The sequence below is a fragment of the Pristiophorus japonicus genome, chromosome 5 (genome assembly GCF_044704955.1).
Source record: "Pristiophorus japonicus isolate sPriJap1 chromosome 5, sPriJap1.hap1, whole genome shotgun sequence".
NCBI lineage: Eukaryota > Metazoa > Chordata > Chondrichthyes > Pristiophoridae > Pristiophorus > Pristiophorus japonicus.
Genome location: NC_091981.1, coordinates 96,884,765 through 96,905,048, shown reverse-complemented (window position 1 = coordinate 96,905,048; position 20,284 = coordinate 96,884,765). Strand labels below are relative to the sequence as shown.

Sequence of the window (20,284 nt, the reverse complement as noted above, 5' to 3'; positions counted from 1 at the left end):
CCCAGTAGTGCGGGACCGTCCCCCGGGACAATCCAGAGTGGCAACCTGTTCTCTGAATCTTTGTGGGTCATGACTACCGTGGTGCTACCTAGCACTGGAATGATCTCCTTTGTATATGTCCGTAGCTGTGCGTCAATCGGCAATAATTTTGGCCTCCTGGCCTTGGACACCCACAACTTGTCGAACTGTTTGATACTCATCAGGGACTGGCTGGCCCCCGTGTCTAGCTCTATTAATACTGGGCTGCCATTGAGGAGCACTTTCATCATTATCGGTGTCGTCCTGGTATATGAACTGTATATGTGTTCCACATGAACTCGCTGAACTTCAGCTTCCAGGATTTCCCCCAGTATTCATTTGGCCTTGTAGGGCTTACATCGGGCCCGTCCTCCTTGTACATCAACCTGGCTGCAGGCTTCCTGAAGATACGCGCTAAGTGCCCGCTAACGTTGCAGTTTCTGCCGGTATATTGCTGATACCTGCAAGCTCTGGCTGGGTGTTTGCCTCAACACCTCCAGCATGAGCTGGAGGCCCTGTTGATGGAAACAAAAGGTCCATTACCAGTCGATCGTCTCTGATTGTCTCTGTAACTGTCCTTAAGCGCACCATTAACAGGTGTTGATGGCCCCATTACTGGCCGCATTGTCCATTGCGATGGCATAAATCGCCGTTCAGCTAGCCATTGTCTCTGTTGAATTACCCATTTGGGTTCGACTACATGCTGGGGCATTTCCGATTGCCCTTGTCTGCCTAGAGAACTGTGTGTCGCTTTAACAATGTTGACTCCCTGGTCGTTTGCCGCATTTGAGCCAAGATTTTTCTCATATATCATTCTGGTCTCTTCCTCCCCTGAGATAAATGTCTGGGCTATCAGAGCCGCCGCTTCCAAGGTCAAGTCTTTGGTCTCGATCAGTTTCCTGAAAACCCTAGCGTGCCCGATGCCCTCAATAAAAAAGTCTCGCAGCATCTCCGCTCTGCATGCATCTGGGAACTTACATAGGCTCACCAGTCGCCGGAGATCTGCCACAAAGTCTGGAACACTTTGCCCTTCTCGCCGCTTGTGCGTGTAAAACCGGTGTCTCGCCATGTGCATGCTGCTCGCCGATTTAAGGTGTTCGCCTATCAACTTACTGAGCTCTTCGAACGTCTTGTCCGCCTGCTTCTCTGACGCTAGAAAGTCCTTCATCCAATACGTTCTGGATCCACAAACCGTCAGGAGATGAGCCCTGCGTTTGTCGGCCGCATCCTGTCCCAACCATTCCTTAGTGACAAAGCTTTGCTGTAGTCTCTCAATAAAGTCGTCCCAATCATCACCAACACAGTACCTCTCTTCTGTGCTGCTAGTAGCCATGCTCACGTGGTTTAAATCCCAGTTTCTCGTCGCCAATGATATGTCCTTACTATACAGTATAAATGCACACGAGGCCCATATTTGAGAGAAGGTCACTCTGACCAGTTACCTGTATTATCAAGACCTCAAATGATGAAGGTGGGTGGAGCTTCCCCTTTTATACCTGAAAGTCCAGGTTAGGAGTGTCTCCCACAAGTTCACCCCCTTGTGGTCAATGTTCTCAAGGTGCACAACTTAGGTCAGCTTATACATGGGTTACAATGATAGTTGAATACATGACAGTTTTGGACTGTATAGCCACCTAAGAACTCATGTTAAGTCTTTCTCGCCTCCGAGGGATTGCCTATGATGATGATTTGGAGCCCCACGCTCCAGCCTACGCCCTCTTTTAACCTCCCGCAGATGGACACACATTCAACAGCATGAAGGACCCCTCATGGTAGCACAGTGGTTATGTTACTAGACTAGTAATCCAGAGGCCTGGACTAATAATCCAGTGACCTGAGTTCAAATTCCAACACGGCAGCTGGGGGAATTTAAATTCAGTTAATTAAATAAATCTGGAATTAAAAAGCTAATATCAGTAATAGTGAGCATGAAACTACTGGATTGTCAGAAAAACTCAACTGGTTCACTACTGTCCTTTAGGGAAGGAAATCTGCCGTCCTTAACAGGTCTGGCCTATATGTGACTCCAGGCCCACAGCAATGTGGTTGACTCTCAACTGCCCTCTGAAATGGTCTAGCAAGCCATTCAAGAAGCGGCTCACTACCATCTTCTCAAGGGGCAATTAGAGCTGGGCAATAAATGCCGCTCTTGCTGGTGACGCCCACATCTCACGAACGAATAAAGAAAAAAATAAACAACACCTATTTAAAGGGATCATCAACTACTTACAGGTTAGGTGTTGGTTTATTTCCTCTGGCTGTTGCTGCAATTCTACACGTTTTATATCCTTTCTTTAGTTGTTTAAAGTTTCAAATGTCTATAGCAGTGGTGTGGCAGCTGCTAAATTACTTTTCTGCTGACTTCAAGGCTTGTGCACAAACCAGTTGCTCCCAGACACGGATAGACTAGTAGGCCTTCCTCTTGGCATTGAGCATAACTGGGAGAATGAGCAGAAGCAACGCAGCGCAGGACAAGCTGCTAGAAGAGGGAGGAGGAGGAGGATGGGAAAAAAGGGCTCTCGGCAATATTTGCCATGGGTTTTTAAGAAACAATTCTCCTACATGAACTTCAGCGATAACCAAGGTTTGAGATGTCTGTGCTTCACTTAGGAGGTCGTCACTGAAATCTGCCAATTACTGCAGCCACCAACATCAGAGCAGGGCAAGGACTACATTGCCAGTGGCTGTGAGGTTGCCTGTGGCAATGAACTTTTATGGTTCTTTCCAAGCTGCTGTTGGAGATATAAGCAACATCTCACAGTTTGCAGTGCCCTGTTGCATATGGGAGGTTACTGAGGCTCTCTATACACAGAGAGACAGCTTCATCTCTCTGGCAAGAGGGAATGAGAAGTAGGTGGAGCAAGCATAAGGGTTTTCAAGGATTGCAAGCTTCCCTACGGTGCAGGGTGCCATTGACTGCATGCACATCTCAACTCTGCCATGTACCTGAACCAAAAGGAATTCTACTCCCTAAACATGCAGCTGGTGTGTAACTATAGGCAGCACATCATTCAGGTCAATATCCTGGAAGCAGTCACGATGCATTCATTCTGTGGCAGTCCTCTGTGCCAGTCAATCATCATGGCAAACTAAAGGATGGCTGCTGAGTGGAAAGAGCTATCCGCTGACGACATGGCTTAGGACTCTGGTCAGCAACCCACACACACATCCACAGAGGCATATAACGAGGGGCATGCTGCCACAATAAATTTTACAGACCATTGGTATACTCAAGCAGCGATTCCGCTGCCTGCACCGCTCTGGAAGAGCCCTGCAGCCCTCGGCTGAGCGGGTCTCAGGATTTGTGGTAGTATGCTGTATGCCGCATGCTTACCATTATGAGGAAACAGCCATTGCCACCACCGATCATGAGAAACTGAGGACCAGCAGCACAAGAAGGAGGAGGTGACGAAGAAGGAGGCAGAGAAGGAAGGGAGTTTGCAACCTTTCTGTCCGCGCTTTACAAGAACAACTAATTCCAAAGCGATACCAGTAACCTCAACCCCAATTCCCCAGTCACCAACAGTCCCACATTCCTTACCTTTCCTCTATCACTGACTATCACATCGTCCTTTTACCCACCATGTAAAAATAAAAGCCAACACAAAATACGCAAAAATCAAATTTATAAATTAAATCATGCCATATTGCATACAAAAATAAATTATTCATACTTGTGCATTCTCTTAGTGCCTGTCTTCCGTGTGCCTTTGCTTCTCCTAGTGCTCACCTGGAATATTGTGTTCAGTTTTGGTCTCCTAATCTGAGGAAGGACGTTCTTGCTATTGAGGGAGTGCAGCTAAGGTTCACCAGACTGGTTCCCGGGATGGCAGGACTGACATATTAGGAGAGACTGGATCGACTGGGCCTGTATTCACTGGAGTTTAGAAGGATGAGAGGGGATCTCATAGTAACATATAAAATTCTGATGGGCTTGGACAGGTTAGATGCAGGGAGAATGTTCCCGATGTTAGGGAAGTCCAGAACCAGAGGACATAGTCTAAGGATAAGGGGTAAGCCATTTAGGACTGAGCTGAGGAGAAACTTCTTCACTCAGAGAATTGTTAACCTGCGGTATTCCCTACTGCAGAGAGTTGTTGATGCCAGTTCATTGGATATATTCAAGAGAGAGTTAGATATGGCCCTTATGGCTAAAGGGATCAAGGGATATGGAGAGAAAGCAGGAAAGGGGTACTGAGGTGAACGATTAGCCGTGATCTTATTGAATGGTGGTGCAGGCTCGAAGGGCTGAATGGCCTACTCCTGCAACTATTTTCTATGTTTCTATGCAACCCCTCCATGGCCTCGCCCCTCCCTATATCTCTATAATCTCCTCCAGTCCCAACCCCCCGAGCCATCTGCGCTCCTCTAATTTTGCCCTCTTGAGTATTTCTGATTATAATCGCTCAACCATTGGTGGCTGTCCCTTTTATTGTCTAGGCCCTAAGTTCTGGAATTCCCTGACTAAACCTCTCTGCCTCTCTAACTCTCTTTCCTCCTTTACAGCGCTCCTTAAAACTCTTTGACCAAGCTTATCCTTATTTCTCCTTATGTGGCTCGGTGTCAAATATTTTGTCCAATAATATTCCTGGGAAGCGCCTTGGAACGTTTCATTACGTTATCTAATTTAACACCCTGTGTCTCTGAATACTAGATTGACATCCAGCGGGGTACTTATGTCTGAAGTGAGAGCAGTGGCCCCCCACCATTGTACTTCCAGTGAGCAGAAGACCAGAACTCTGATGGAAGTGGAGTGATGATTCCCCCCCCGCCAGTTGCACCTAACCAGTCCCCCCCCTGCTGGTCAAGCTAATGACCTGCCCACATAAAAGATGGATGTAAAAACAATGCAAGACATGGGTTGCCTCATATCTCACTCAGTACAGAAGATTAACCATCTTGTATACATTCATACGGTGTCTTCCTGTTCCACATCTCTTCAAGACTGAAAAGTTTCTCACATTTCTCTCCTTTCTCTTCATTACTCAGTCCACTGACAATCAGGATTGCCTTATGGCTCTTCTATATGCTGTCTCCACTGCTTCAGTGTCTCCCCTATTTCTCAGTGATCAAATGGTCTCGGGTTCAGGCGTTGGTCTATCCTGAGTTAATTGATCTTAGCTTCATTATCTGAGGAGTTGCAATATTATGTTTACGTGCACAGCAAGCACTGGAATTAATAATATCACACACAATTAAATGTGTAATTTTGCATAGCATTTCAGATGCACTAGGGATCTAACTTTATATTGAAACATTCAAAAGCATTCGACCTCCTGAAGATATCACCACCATAGAAATAGGTTATTAATATTATGAAATAATTTATATTTGTATTGGCAGTATATTCATGTACATTGACTTTAATGATCTGAAACATTAACCAAGATATCATGGAGATATGCAATGTCAACATATCAATATTTAAGAACAGGCTAGAGAGCTGATTGAAGTAAGAGGGGTAAAGGCATATGAATTAGGACTGCTGCTCGTACAGAAAATAAAAAACACATTGATTGGCCAAACAGTCTGTTTCCATGTTGTAACTTCAATGTAAGAGTGTGAAATATTTATCCATACTTCATTTCTCATAATCTCATAATTTACAAGTAATTATTGTGTAGATTGTTCTCACTAATGAGATATCGGTAAGTGCTTCATACACTTGTTACATATACTATCAATTAAATCATTGTACATTATCTCCTTTGGTATTTTATTGCCAAAAGTAGATCAATTGTTTTATGATGTCATGAGAAGGCAATTGTGATGAAGATTTTTCTGTGACATCATAAAAAGCATGATGGTGAAGTATCAATTTATACTTCATTGTTAAAACTCAACACTTGCGATGATAACTCGCTAATTTTTATTTAACAGGAAGTTACTCGTGCTCACAAAGGTTGGGCACTGGATAGTGTGGTTCTGTGCAATGAAGTCAGCAAATGGATGAAAGATGACATCACAGCACCCCCTTCAGAGGGGGTCTACGTTTACGGGCTGTATCTGGAAGGAGCTGGATGGGATAGGCGAAATTCAAAGCTCATTGAATCTAAGCCTAAAGTGCTATTTGAGTTGCTGCCAGTCATACATATTTCTGCTCAGAATAACCTCAGTAAGTATGCAATACATTTGAAACTTTTTAAAGTAAATACAAGCTGAAGTTAAAATATTGACCATGCCTTAATGTATACCTAATAATGTCCAAAAAGTTTTGGCCTAGGTATTTGATTAAGCCCCAAAACGGGTGGTGCCACCGCAGGTCAAGGTTAACAGCTGCCCGCAAAAAGAGCCCAGGCGTCACCGGTATTTTGGTGCTGCCTGCTGATTTAAATGAGTAGAGCGCAGAAGCTCCTGTGCAACACGTTCTTTCCGACGGTAACATGAGCAGGAGGCCGAAGGTCATGTCTAAAGGATAAGTGCGACATTCTCGGGCAGTCATTTAGTGACGGCTCCTGGGTTTTGCTGAGTCAGGAGGTATCGAGTCCACTGATGGTCCTTATAGGGTTGGAACATTGTGTGTTGTGGCACATTAGGAGACATTTGTTTGTCCAACGGCTCCACTCTTACTTTTGCAGACATTTGTCTGGGTCTTGTGTAGGGTCCACAAATGGGTACCAGACTGCCTGAGACTCCCACCTTCGCTGGCTGTCATAGTCCATGTATGTTTCACCCAGATGGTTGCTGTGTGGAGATTTGTGCTCCACTACGGTGCTGGAGCAGGAGAGGGATAGGGATGCACCGTCTTGCAGCCAGCAGTGACAGAGCACTAGGCCTGCAAATCATATAGGGGTTTCACTTCCTGGTGAGTGGGTCTTAAAGGGCAGGCTCATATCTGGAGGCATTGTGACTGTAAAAACCACGGAAAGTCTGTGGCTTAGATGTCTTTAAACCATTGCATGAGAAATCAATTGAGATATATTTTTAACAAAAGAGAAATATGAACCTCTTGGTTAGGAACTTACTGGTGTAAATCGTGCACAAGGGAACTCGATTACATTTTTAGCAACAACAGACTTTTGAAGAACTGTTGGTGAGAATGTGGTGTTAAATCTTCCTTAATTCTTGGCCTTTTAAAAACAGACTTCAAAACTTTGCATGCTATTTTATCAGTTCTTAAACTAGAAAACCCAATGTAAGGACATGCAGCTTTGATTTTTTTCCTGAGATTATTACAACTGTATTTACCATCATGTTTGACTGACCAGGGGGAGATTTGATGCATTTCATTCGAAGCAGTTTTCTCTCCAATTACATAGTCTGAGCTTCCATTGTTACCAGTTATCTCAGCAGCTGTTTACTGTACGGTTCATAGCTCACCGCTATTCTCCGGCTCTACGCACTGTCAACACGTGTGCTTTGGAGAGGGCGGCAAGAGGAGTGGCAACATTCAAAATCGATGAGCATGCATCACTTTGGTGTTGCACACCGATTGACATCATGCTCCTGGTAATTAAAGTACTTGCTGCGAGCGTAGGTAACGATAGCGCTACCAACCTGCCCGATATGGCGGCCGCACGTTCCACGCCAGATTACGGCCACCATTTTTTCTCTAAAACCGGCCTTAACGGCCAACGCTAAAGGTTTGAATTTTTAGGTCATAATTGTTTCTCTGTTCCAGTGTACAATGTTTTGGGCTTTTAGAGCAGTTTACAAACCTTGTACGTGTCTAGAAATTTCTCCATGGCCTTGCCTAATTCTACAATCTCCTAAAAGCTTGCATTCATCCTGAACAATCCATTCCTTTTCCTCCAACTCTGGCTTCTGTGCATGCTCCTCTCCCTTCACCAATCGTTGGCAACACAGTGTTAAGCCGTCTCAGTCCCACATTTTGGAGCGGCCTACCTGAATCTCGTTAATTCACTCTTCACCTTTAAAAACCTCTTCATGTCCCATCTCTTTGACCAAGCTTTTGATCACTCCTAATCTCTTGCTTGGCATCCATTTTCCTTATACCCATTTGTGAAGTACCTTTAGATGTTTCTTACGTTCAAGGTGCTTTGAAAATTCAAGTTGTTGTTGAACTGAGAAAATTAATTTCTTTATTTTTATACCTCTTACATAGTTAGAAATTTACATTTAGAATTAGGGGTATAGAAGATCTAATTTCTACGCAACATTTTTTTGATTAAGAGTAAACCTGCTGAATTCTTTAATATCCAATTCGGAAGATTCTGTATACTACATCTGCACAGCTTATATTTACCCAATTCCTAATGTTGCCATGTTTGTTCCCTGCCTTCAAGGTGCAAAAGATCCCCGGTTGTATTCATGCCCAATCTACAAAAAGCCAGTCAGAACTGACCTAAACTACACAGCCGCAGTGGACCTCCGAACAGTTCAGTCCCCTGACCACTGGATCTTGCGTGCAGTAGCACTTCTTTGTGATGTCAAGTAAACAGGACTGAGAAAACCATTCCATCACCCTTTCTGGCATATGGGCATTAATGTATTGATGCATTAATATACATACCAACCTTTATGGGAAATTAATTTTAAAATGTCTCTGGTTAATATACAGAAACGAATGGATAAAGATGATGTAATTTCTAGGCTGGTATTGAAGATTTTTGTCTGATTTACTGTGATAATGGATATTTATTGATTCAAATTTATGTAATTAAAGTGTTTCATTTTGACTAAGAATGTATCTTGTATTATCTAATGTGTTAGTTTTTGCCCAGATTCATGTACAAGAGTACATTTGGGGACGAAATTGCCCTGCGACCCGATTGCGAGCGGTAACCTTTCAGGTCCAGGATGTTTATCGCCAAGCCCGGAAATCCCGCCCCAGAAGTGGAATTGGGTCATACACCCCTCAAAGGAAGCGGAGCACTGTCTCCAGCACGCCGCTTCCTTTGAGAGGTTCTTCTGGGGCAGTAGCATGGCGCTAAGTTCCATTAAAGGGTGCCTGTGTACTTTGCAGACCCTTTGGTGGCTACCAGGGATGCGCTAGACTGGGCCACCAGCCCAGCACCCAAAACAAAGTGCCGGGCTGCACAATGGTGGCCCGGTTGACACTAGGGCCACCATTGTCTGTAAAGCACAGGGCGCTAAAGGCCTCCCCTTTAAATAATGCCCTGGCAGCAGATAGCTGCCAGCTTCGTGACCCCCGTAGCTGGAGTTGACATCCGCCCTTGCCAGCCTCGCGGCCCGCGGGTCAATTTCCTCTGTGGGACGGAAATGGGTTGGCGTGCACAGCGATGATGTCATCGGCAGTTGTGCACCGGCCCAGGGAGCTAACCATGGCGCGTGGCGCTGCCGGGACAGTGCTCCCAAAACCTTCGGGGCCATTTCCCAGGAGGCAGTAGTGACGTCCTCCCCCGGGTGAAAACGCCATTGCACCCCATTAGTGCACCCGAAGGCAATAATGGGGCTATAAAAGGGGGCAATTTCACCCCCTTTGTTCTACTATGTTCATGCTAGCTATTTTCATTTCAGTTTATTTTGTGCACAAAGTGAATTCTTTCTTATTAGATATACACATGCAGAAAAATATTCAATACAAAGCAGTTTTGAAGCTTACACATCTTAAGGCACTGATATATTCTTAAAGATTCATTTTGTAATAAGTACTTAAGATCTGTTACCTCACAGAAAATTGTCTTTGTACCAGAATTGTTATCAAGTTTTATAAAAGTATTGTAAAGCCCTCAGTTTGTGAAGGTGTGTTACAGATGGCCTATTTTTAACGACACATCTATGTCACATCTCTTGTACTTAAAACAATTTTGAGAGGTCCAATTCAAAGTCTCAAAGTATTATTTCAAAGTATCAATCATATTATTTTAAAAGCCAATTAAAGGATGTCATTTTGTGCTGTATTTTTCTGACCTGAAGCTGGAAACGTCTACCAGTCTGCAACACCCTCATTATACACCACTTAAACTTAGACTGTGCTTCCTTACAACTATAAGACTTTGTGGGTGCAAAATTCAAAATGGCATCCACAGCACGCACTCACACTGCCTGAAATATGCAGAGTTAGGCAGATCATGACGTCAATCAGGTGTAACACTGATTCGCTGCCATTTTAGAGCTCAATGTTCCAGCTAATGCCCTCTCTTAAACTCGCACAGCTGAACATGCGTTCAGCAGCAGGAAGAACCCCCACCAACGCTATTTAAAGGGATCATCAGCTACTTCCAGGTTAGTTGCTGATTGATTGCGACTGACTGTTGCTGCGATTGTACTAGTGTTTGTTTTCTAGATTTGTTTAAAGTTGCTAAAGTCTACAGGGAATGGTGTGGCAGGTGATAAAGGACTTTGGGCTGACTTCAAATATTCTGCACAGACCACTTGCCTCCAGACATGAGCACAGTAGAAGGCATTACACTTAGACGACAGCACGATTGGAAGAATGAGCAGAGGCAACACAGAGCAGGGCAAGCTGCTGAAAGCTTGAGGATGGGGAGAAGGGTTCTCACGAGGAGGTGCAAGAAGCAATTCTCCGACTTGAACTTCAGCGAGGAACAGTGTGTTGAGACAGCTGTGCTTCAGTAAGCACGTCCTCACTGAAATCTGCCACCACCTGCAGCCACAACTGCAACCTCAGAGCAAGGCGAGGATCACATTGCCAGCAGCAATTAACTTTTATGCGTTGGGCTCCTTCCAAGCTGGAGCTGGAAATATTTGCAACATCTCCCAGTTTGCCATCCATTGTTGCATAAGGGAGGTCATTAAGGCTCTGTACGCCAAGACAGCTGACTACATTTTATTCTCTTTTGCCAGACAGAAGCAGGCTGAGTGAGCACACAGCTTTGCAAGAACTGCTGGCTTCCCTATGGTGCCTTTGACTGCATGCACATCACTTTGTGGGCGCCGTATGTCAATTCTGAGATATACCATAACCGAAAGGGAATCCACTCCATCAAAGTCCAGTTAGTGTGCGACCATGTCCTGCAAATGACCAGTATCCTGGCAGCAGTCATCATGATGTGTTCATTCTAATGAAGGGGGGTGCGAGGATTCAGGAAAGAGTAAATTTAAAAGCAGCAAGAGAAATGTCAAGGCTCTGGAGCAGAGCAGAGTTTGGGGTAAAAATAAGCAGAGTGGGTCAGGAAGGGAAAGAGAGTAACAAAGGAGTGGATCATCAGTGACTAAGGTGACATCAGGGAAAAATAGAAAAAAGTCAAAGGCACTATAACTGACTGCGCAAAGCATTCACAACAAAATAGATTAATATCGCAGATAGAAATTAATAGGTTTGATCTAATAACCATTGCGGAGTTGTGGTTGCAAGGTGACTAAGGTTGAGAACTAAATATTCCAGAATACTTAACTTTTAGCAGAGATAGGCAAAATGGAAAAGGGTAGCCCTGATAAAGGATGGGATAACTACTAGAGAGAAAGGATCTTGGCTCGGAAAATCCAGAAATAGAATCAGTTTGGGTGGAGCGAAGAAACAGCAAGGAGCAGAAAACATTAGTGGGAGTTGTTTATAGGCCCCCAAACAATAGTTGTAATGTAGGGCAGAGTATAAATCACAAAATTAGAGGTGCATATAACAAGGGCAATACAGTAATCATTGGAGACTTTAATCTACATATAGACTGGGCAAACCAAATTTGCAGTAATAGTCTGGAGGACAAATTTATGCAATGTATAGAAGGTAGCTTTCTAGATCAGTATGTTGAACCAACTGTTTTAGATCTAGTATTGTGCAATGTAAAGGGTGAATTAATAACCTTGCAGTAAAGGGGTCTTTAGCGAAGAGTGACCATAATATGATAGAATTTTATATTAAGTTTAAGTTTAGTTAAATCCAAAACTAGGACCTTAAATCTAAACAAAGCAAACTACATAGTTATGAGGGGCGAGTTGGCTAAGATAGATTGGGAAAATACATTAAAAGGTATACACAAGCAATGGCTAGCACTTAAAGAATCAATATATAATTTACAACAAATATACATTCCTTTAAGTCATATAAACCCCACAGGAAAAGTGGTCCAACTGTGGCTAACAAGAGAAGTTAAAGATAGTATTAGATCAAAGGAAGAGGTTTATAATGTTGCCAAAAAGAGGAGCAAACCTGAGGATTGTGAGGATTTTAAAATTCAGCAAAGGAGGACCAAAACATTAATAAGGAAAGGGAAAATAGAATAGGAGAGTAAACGAGCGAGAGATATAAAAACAGACTAAAAGCATCTGTAAGTATATAAAAAGGAAAAGATTAGCGAACGTAAATGTGGGTTCCTTACAGGCTGAGACAGGAGAAATTATAATGGGGAATAAGGAAATGGCAGAGAAATTAAACAAATACTTTGTGTCTGTCTTCATGGAAGAAGATGCAAAAAGCCTCCTGGAAATAGTGGAGAACCAAAGATCTCTCAAGAATGAGGAAGAAATTAGTATTAGTAAAAAAATAGTACTGGAGAACTTAATGGGACTGAAAGCTGATAAATCCCCAGGACCTGATGGCCTACATCCTAGGGTTTTGAAAGAGGTGGCTATAGAGATAGTGGATGCATTGGTTGTCATCTTCCAAAAGTCCATAGATTCTAGAACGGTTCCCACAGATTGGAAGGTAGCTAATGTAACCCCGCTATTTAAGAAAAGATGGAGAGAGAAAATGAGGAACTACAGACAAGTTAGCTTGACATCAGTTGTAGGGAAAATACTAGAATCTATTATTAGGACGTGGTAATACGGCACTTAGAAAATAATAATAGGCTTGGCAGCATCAACACGGATTTATGAAAGGGAAATCATGTTTTGACAAATTTGTTAAGAGTTTTTTGAGGTTGTAACTAGCAGAATAGATAAGGGGGGACCAGTGGTGGTTTTGGATTTTCAGAAGGCATTTGATAAGGTGCCACACAAGAGGTTATTGAACAAAATTAGGGCTCATGGGATTGGGGGTAATATACTAGAATGGATTGAGGATTGGTTAACAGACAGAAAACATAGTCGGAATAAACGGGTCATTTTTCGGGTTGGCAGGCTGTAACTAGTAAGTTTCCGCAAGGATCGGTGCTTGGGCCCCAGCTATTCACAATCTATGTCAATTATTTGGATGAGGGGACCAAACTTAATATATCCAAGTTTGCTGATGATACAAAGATAGGTGGGAATGTAAGTTGTGAAGAAGATGCAAAGAGACTTCAAGGGGATATAGACAGGCTAAGTGAATGGGCAAGAACATGGCAAATGGAATATAATGTGGAGAAATGTGAAGTTATTCATTTTGATAGGAAAAATAGAAAAGCAGAGTATTTTTTAAATGGTGAGAGATTGGGAAATGTTGGTGTTCAGAGCGACCTGGGTGTCCTTGTACATGAATCACTGAAAGTTAGCATACAGGTACAGCAAGCAATTAAGAAAGCAAATGGTATGTTGGCCTTTATTACAAGAGGATTTGAATACAAGAGTAAAGATGTCTTACTGCAGTTATGGTGAAACCGCACCTGGAGTATTGTTTACAGTTTTGGTTTCCTTACCTAAGGAGTGCAACAAAGGTTAACCAGACTGATTCCTGGGATGGGGGGATTGTCCTATGAGGAGAGATTGAGTAGACTAAGCCTATATGCTCTCGGGTTTAGAAGAATGAGAGGTGATCTCATTGAAACATACAGAATTCTTGCAGGGCTTGACAGGGTAGATGCAGGGAGGATGTTTCCCCTGGCTGAAGTGTCTAAAACCAGGGGTCACAGTCTCAGAATAAGGGGTCGGCCATTTAGGACTGAGATGAGGAGAAATTTCTTCACTCAGAGGCTGGCGAATCTTTGGAATTCTATATGCCAGAGGGCTGTGGAGGCTCAGTCATTCAGTATATTCAAGACAGAGGTCGATAGATTTTTGGATATTAAGGGAATCAAGGCATATGGGAACAGTGCAGGAAAGTGGAGTTAAGATAGAAGATCAGGCATGATCTCATTTAATTGAGAAGCAGGCTCGAAGGCCCAAATAGCCTACTACTCCTCCTGCTCCTATTTCTTATATTCTTATTCTGTGGCAGTCTCTGTGCCATTTGCATTTGAGCCACCACGACAAACCAGAGGATGGCTACTGGGCGACCAGGGTTATTCCTTGATAACATAGTTCATGACTCCAGTGCGCAACCCACACACATTGTGGGCAGCATGCATACAATGAAAGCCATGCAGCCACATAAAATGTGATAGAGTACACAATGAGCTTGCTGAAAAAATGTTTTCACTGCCGAGACAGCTTTGGAGGAGCCCTGCAGTACTTGGCAGAGTGGGTGTCAAGCTTCGTGGTGCTCTGCTGCATGCTGCACAATCTTCCCATCATGAAAGTACAGCCCTTGCTACCAGCTATACAGTGAGCAGCATGAGGAGGAGGAAGGAACAGAAGGAGGAGGAAGGAAGGAGGGAACCTAGACAGCCGGGCTGTCGGTGAACAACTCATCCAACTGCAATACCAGTAAACGCAACCCCAATTCTCCATTCACCAGTAGTTCCAAACTTTACATTCCCTCTGTTACTGACAATCACATTGTCCACTTGGCCACAATGCAAAAATAAAAGCCACCATAACATAAACATTCCAAACCAAATTGATAAATCAAAGTTTGCATATTGCATGCAAACATCAATTAATCATCCTTGTTCATTTCCTTAGTGCCTGTCTTCCGTGTACCTTTGCCTGTCCTAGTGCTTTTACGAAGTACGACCCCAGTGGCTGCAGCATGGCTGGCGGAAGGCAGCTGACATTCAGTGGGGGAGAGTGCAGATGACCTTGGAGAATCACCTCAAGTCAGTCTGGGCCTAGAAGGCCTGGCTTTAAACTGCAGTCACAGCATAGGCAACCGCAGTGTGGCTGGCTGGGTGACAGGCAATAGCAAGGGCATTGATGGAGTGGCAGTGGTGGGAGAACAAATACTATTATCTTGAGAGAGGACAGCAGGTTTGTGCTCCAAGGAGCCACAGCCACTTCCCCCGGGCAGCACCTCGGCAATCCTAGTAATCAGTTGGAGGACAGGTTGCTGGAATTCTGTGAGCCCCTTTGAACACTGGTATCCGCAGCCATGATGGCAGCAGTCTGAGCTTACATGAGAGCCATCTGAGCTTGCTTGACAGCAAGCTGACATTACAGTACAGCTTCCACTGCAGCACCCAGACGTTGGCTGGCTATTGCTTGTGCTGCAATGGAACCTGAGACATCGGCTGTCAGACACTACATCATGCTTGTATCCACAAGTGTGCTAATGGAGTTGGCTACAACCTCCACACTGGAAAGGATGGGCTCCAAGCTCTGCACAAAGCCCTGTGCCACATTGGTGCTGGATTCCTACATACTCCTTGACAGTGAACACAGGCTTTCTGGCAGGCCTGCCATTGCACCAAGCATTTCATTGTGCAAACCCATCAGCCTTCTTCTGTCGGCTGTCCCATCAAAGTCCTCATCTGAGTCCTCTGCAGCAGAACTTGTGTGCGACCACGCCCTCTGGTGAGCTGGCACCTGCACTATCCTTGCCCCCTGCCCTGGTTGCAGGCCACTAATGCTCAGCGTCTCACCACATGCAAATCCTGCCTGTATTCTATCTAAATTACGTACAGTGTCAGTATCTGAGCGGGTGTTTCTTCATCATGACAGTCTTTTTCTTACACCTGTTGCTCTTCCACCACTGCCTGGGCAGGTTACAGTTCTTGGGTATCTGAAAGGAGAAAGGCACAAGGATAGGGTGGTGGTGAAGGGAGGGGGAAAAGTAAGAGGTGAATGCTTCCACCATCTGCAGTTGTAAATCGGAAGCGATTGTGCGATTAGGGCAAAGTGGGATGTGAGAAGGATTAGGTATGACGATACCATCATCTTCTATGGTTTCAGCCCTGCTGCCTGCCATGGCCATGACCTCAACAATGGCTGCTCCAATAATGATGAGCACAGTCTCCTCCATGGGGATAAGGACATGCAGTCGCGCCCGTCCCCCACTGGTTAGGTCCTGTTGCCTTCTGTTAAAAACGTAAGTATTAAGAGCAGGAGTCGGCCATATGGCCCTTCAAGCCTGCTCCACCATTCAATGAGATCATGGCTGATCTTTGACCTCAACTCCACTTTCAGATTCACAATCCTGAGTGAAGAAATTCATCCTCATCTCAGTCCTAAATGGGCAACCCCTTATCCTGAAACTATGCCCCTTAGTTCTACTCTCCAGCTGGAGGAAACAAGCTCTTAGCATCTACCCAGTCAATCCCACTCAGAATCAGTTTCAATGAGATGTCCTCTTACTCTTCTAAACACCAGAGAGTATAGGCCCACTACTTAATCTCTCCTCATAGGACAACCCTCTCAACCCAGGAATCAATCTAGTCAACCTTTGTTGAACCGCCTCTAAGGCAAGTTTATCCTTCCTCAGATAAGGAGACCAAAATTGTGCACAGTACTCCAGGGTGCCGAAATTCATCGTCCCCGAAGGGACGGCTACCGTGGAGTTTGGGCGGTCGATCGAAAAAAATCAATCAGTCACCGCAGTCGGGTACTTTTCATTTCCCGAGCCATATTCAGCTCGGGGAGGATTTCAGCAGTGTTCACTACCACCGGAAACGGTGAAGCCGCAGTAAAGGAAGGTTTCCAGTGGTGAGCTCTGCAGTGTGCATGCCGCTGGAAAGGGACTACCACAGCGAAATTCACCAAGGAACAAGTCGGACTTTTCCCAGCAGTGACCCCGCGAGGTTTTCGATGCGGTGCTCGAACGCGACACTGCTGGGGCCCTTTCATAGGTAAAATGTTTTATTACTTATTATTGTTTTAATTTCATTTTTCAGCATGCATCCACAGTATTTATCTTGTGATATAGTTTTATTACTAATTATTGTTTTTATTTCATTTTCCACGGTCCGCAGTATTTATCTCTTGATATAGTTTTATTAATTGTTTTGGCTCCATTAAACCTGCTGAGTGCTGCTCAGAGGTTTGCACATACCCCTGTACTTTTGTACAACTTTCAGGTCTGACTCTTTAGAGACCACGATGATTATGGAGACCCGTTGAGGAGCGTACTGCAAGGTGCCATCAGAGCGGTCCAGGCACTGGAATCTCTGCTTAAGGATGCCTATGCATTGCTCGATGATGCACCTGGTAGCACAATGAGCGTCATTGTATGCATACTCTGGCGCTGTCCTGGGGTTTTGAGAGGAGTGAGCAGCCAAGTAGAGACCTGCTTGGCGGGGTTCACCCTGAGGATGGGAGGAGTGTTGGGAGAGGGGCACCTGGTACACCTGCTCAGAAGCAGGGTGGCATGCAGGAGAAGGCGTCGCCATCAGCACCGTGCAGAGAGGCAGCGGGCAAGGGAGGCAGCAGCCATGATTCATTCATTTTGTGCCAGACCAGTGTCTTCACCGGCCTGAATCAGGATTGCAGTTGGCTGCTTGGGCCCAAGGGTTATCCCCTGACCACTTGGCTGCTCACTCCTCTGCAAAACCCCAGGACAGCGCCAGAGTATGCATACAATGATGCTCATTGTACCATCAGGTGCATCATCGAGCATTGTATAGGCATCCTTAAGCAGAGATTCCAGTGCCTGGACTGCTCTGGTGGCACCTTGCAGTACTCTCCTCAATGGGTCTCCATAATCGTTATGGTCTGCTGCACAACCTGGCCATCATGAAAGGATAGTCACTGGAAGTCAAATCAGCAGTACCACCTGAGGAGGAGGAGGATGAAGAGGATGAGGAGGATCCCCGTCACTCCAGAGCTAGGAGGCATCGACCCATCGCCACCCTGGAAGGGTTGGGTGCAAACTGGCCAGTACCCTCCTGGGAGGGTGCATCCTCACAGATATGGAGGTGCCTGACACCTCCCCTGCAATCTTCCTCCATGCATTATGTACTGCCTGTCTGCCAGGTCTCCAGACTTCAGGAAACAGTATTCTTCTTCTGTCCCCCACACCGTCCATCAGTGTCTCCAGCTCCATATCAGTGAACCTGTTGGCTCTCCTTGCACCTCTTACACCAGCCATCCTTCCAACCTTCTTCTCCCCTCAGGGCTTTGCTGCAAACCCTGGCCTTTAAAAAGACCTTTAAAAAGGCCAGGGAGCAGCTGGCTCATCAGAGACCCTTACCTGCATGCTGAATTTCTCAGTGGTGATAACGCTCAAATTAAGACAGCCACACCACTGAAAAATCCACTTTGGAAGGGATCATTAGTGCTGGAACCCATTTGTTCACTTTTGGAGCTGAATATGGGGTGGCCCAGCCACAAAAATTTTTTGGCGTTAATAGCCACAAAAAGGTGGAGGGAGCACCAGCTTTCCAGCGGTACTGAATTTCGGGCCCCAGGTGTGGTCTCACCAAAGCCCTGTAAACAAGAACAAGACTTCCTTACTCTTGCATTCCAACCCACTTGCAATATAAGCCTTTTGCCTTTCTAATTTCTTACTGTAACTGCATGCTAACTCTCTTTGTTTCCTGTACAAGGACACCTAAATCTCTCTGAACACCAACATTTAACAATTTCTCACAATTTAAAAAATATTCTGTTTTTCTATTCAGCCTACCAAAGTGAATAACCTCACATTTCTCCACATTATACTCCATCTGCCCATTCAGTTAATCTGTTTATATCCAAGAGAGAGGGAAGCATGTTAGGGAAGTATGGTGCAATCTGTTTGGATGATGTGGCTGTCATGGTTGAATGGCTGACAGAGTGCAAGCTTTGAGATGAGGGTGTGAGGCTTGCAGCAGTGCTAAGTGTGTGAGGGTGAGGTGAAGCTATGAATGTTAGGTATGAGTCTTGATTGATAGAGATTGTTGGTAGGTTTAGTGATAGGGGTGTGGTGCATTGAGCAGTTGCTGAGTGTTGTTTTTGAACAGTCACTGTTGTTCCGTTGAGTAGTAAAGAATTCAGTCTTAAGGTTACTGTTATGTATGCAATAAAGGTACAAACTGAGTACTGTTTAACTGAACAAGGTACAACCTTGTTCCTGCTTTATTACGGCCCAAAGTGCCTGACTCACAAAATGGCTGGCCTTTTATACCAGAGCAGCACCATGTGCATGCTGCTCAGTGGCCTCCAACAATGACACCATCTGGTGGCTACAAACAGCATGTACATACATGAAAATACCCTCCTCTAAGATCTTATCACAGTCTTTCACAGGTTGAGACGGTCCGGTGCTTTACACTCCCGGGTTGACCGTCTCAGTTCGATTCCGGCCTTGGGTGAATGTGCGGAGTCTGTTGTGGCTGGTGGCTGGATGGCTGACTTGTTGGGGGTGGCAGTGACCATGTCAGGAATTGCAAGTCCATTTTTATTGAACAAGTCCGTGATGGAAATTCCGGGTTCACTGATGACCCTTGAGTCCACTGAAGACTGCTGATAGGTTGGTTGGTCGTTGACAGTTTCTTCATCTGACAGTTCTGGCTCGTCTGTGTGCCTCAGCTTCGTTTGATCCATGTGTTTCCTGCAAGTTTGCCCATTCTTGAGCTTAATAACAAATACCCTGTTGCCCTCCTTGGCCATGACAGTGCCAGCGATCCATTTGGGACCGTGACCATAATTCAACACATATACAGGATCATTAATAGAAATTTTGCGTGACACAGTTGCGCAATCGTGGTACCCTTGTTGACTCTCTCTTCTGCATTCAACATGATTACTTAAATGCGGGTGTACAAGAGATAACTTGGTCTTAAGACCTCTTTTCATCATGAGTTCAGCAGGCGAGACCCCTGTGAGTGTGTGGGGTCTTGTTCTGTAACTCAGCAGTATGCAAGGCAAGCGGGTCAGCAGTGACCCTTGGGTTACTCTCCTCATGCTTTGCTTGATAATTTGTACTGCTTGCCCGTTGGATGCAGGCTTGAACGTTGCTGACTTTACATGTTTTATGCCGTCAAGTTTTACAAACTCCTGAAACTCCTGACTGGTGAAGCATGACCCATTGTCGCTCACCACTATGTCAGGCAGACCATATGTCACGAACATGAAGTTGAGATTCTCTATGGTTGCCGTGGACGTACTGGATGACATAATTATGCATTCTATCCATTTTGAATAAGCCTCCACCACCACTAAAAACATCTTGCTCAGGAAGGGACCTGCAAAATCTACATGGATCCTGGACCAAGGTTTGGATGGCCATGACCACAGACTCAGCGGCAATTCTGCTGGTGCTTTGCTGAGCTGCATGCAGGTGTTGCACTGATGCACACATGCTTCCAGGTCAGAATCAATTCCTGGCCACCATACATGGCCTTCATCATCACTATACCAGGATGTGTGCTGTATAACTCATGCACAAACTTCTCTCTCCCTTTATTAGGCATTACAACTCGATTGCCGCACAATATGCAATCTGCTTGAA

The 20,284-nt window shown here is 44.9% G+C and overlaps 1 protein-coding gene across 1 annotated transcript in view; it reads left to right on the top strand.

The window, feature by feature from the left end:
• The window catches only part of dnah5 (dynein, axonemal, heavy chain 5), a 457,249-nt gene extending 447,487 nt beyond the window's left edge, over positions 1 to 9,762 (top strand). The window contains 2 exon segments of the mRNA XM_070880791.1: positions 5,899 to 6,133; positions 8,265 to 9,762. Of these exon segments, the coding sequence (XP_070736892.1) occupies positions 5,899 to 6,133; positions 8,265 to 8,416 (387 nt within the window). The 3' untranslated portion in view covers positions 8,417 to 9,762.
• The last annotated feature ends 10,522 nt before the right edge of the window (positions 9,763 to 20,284 follow it).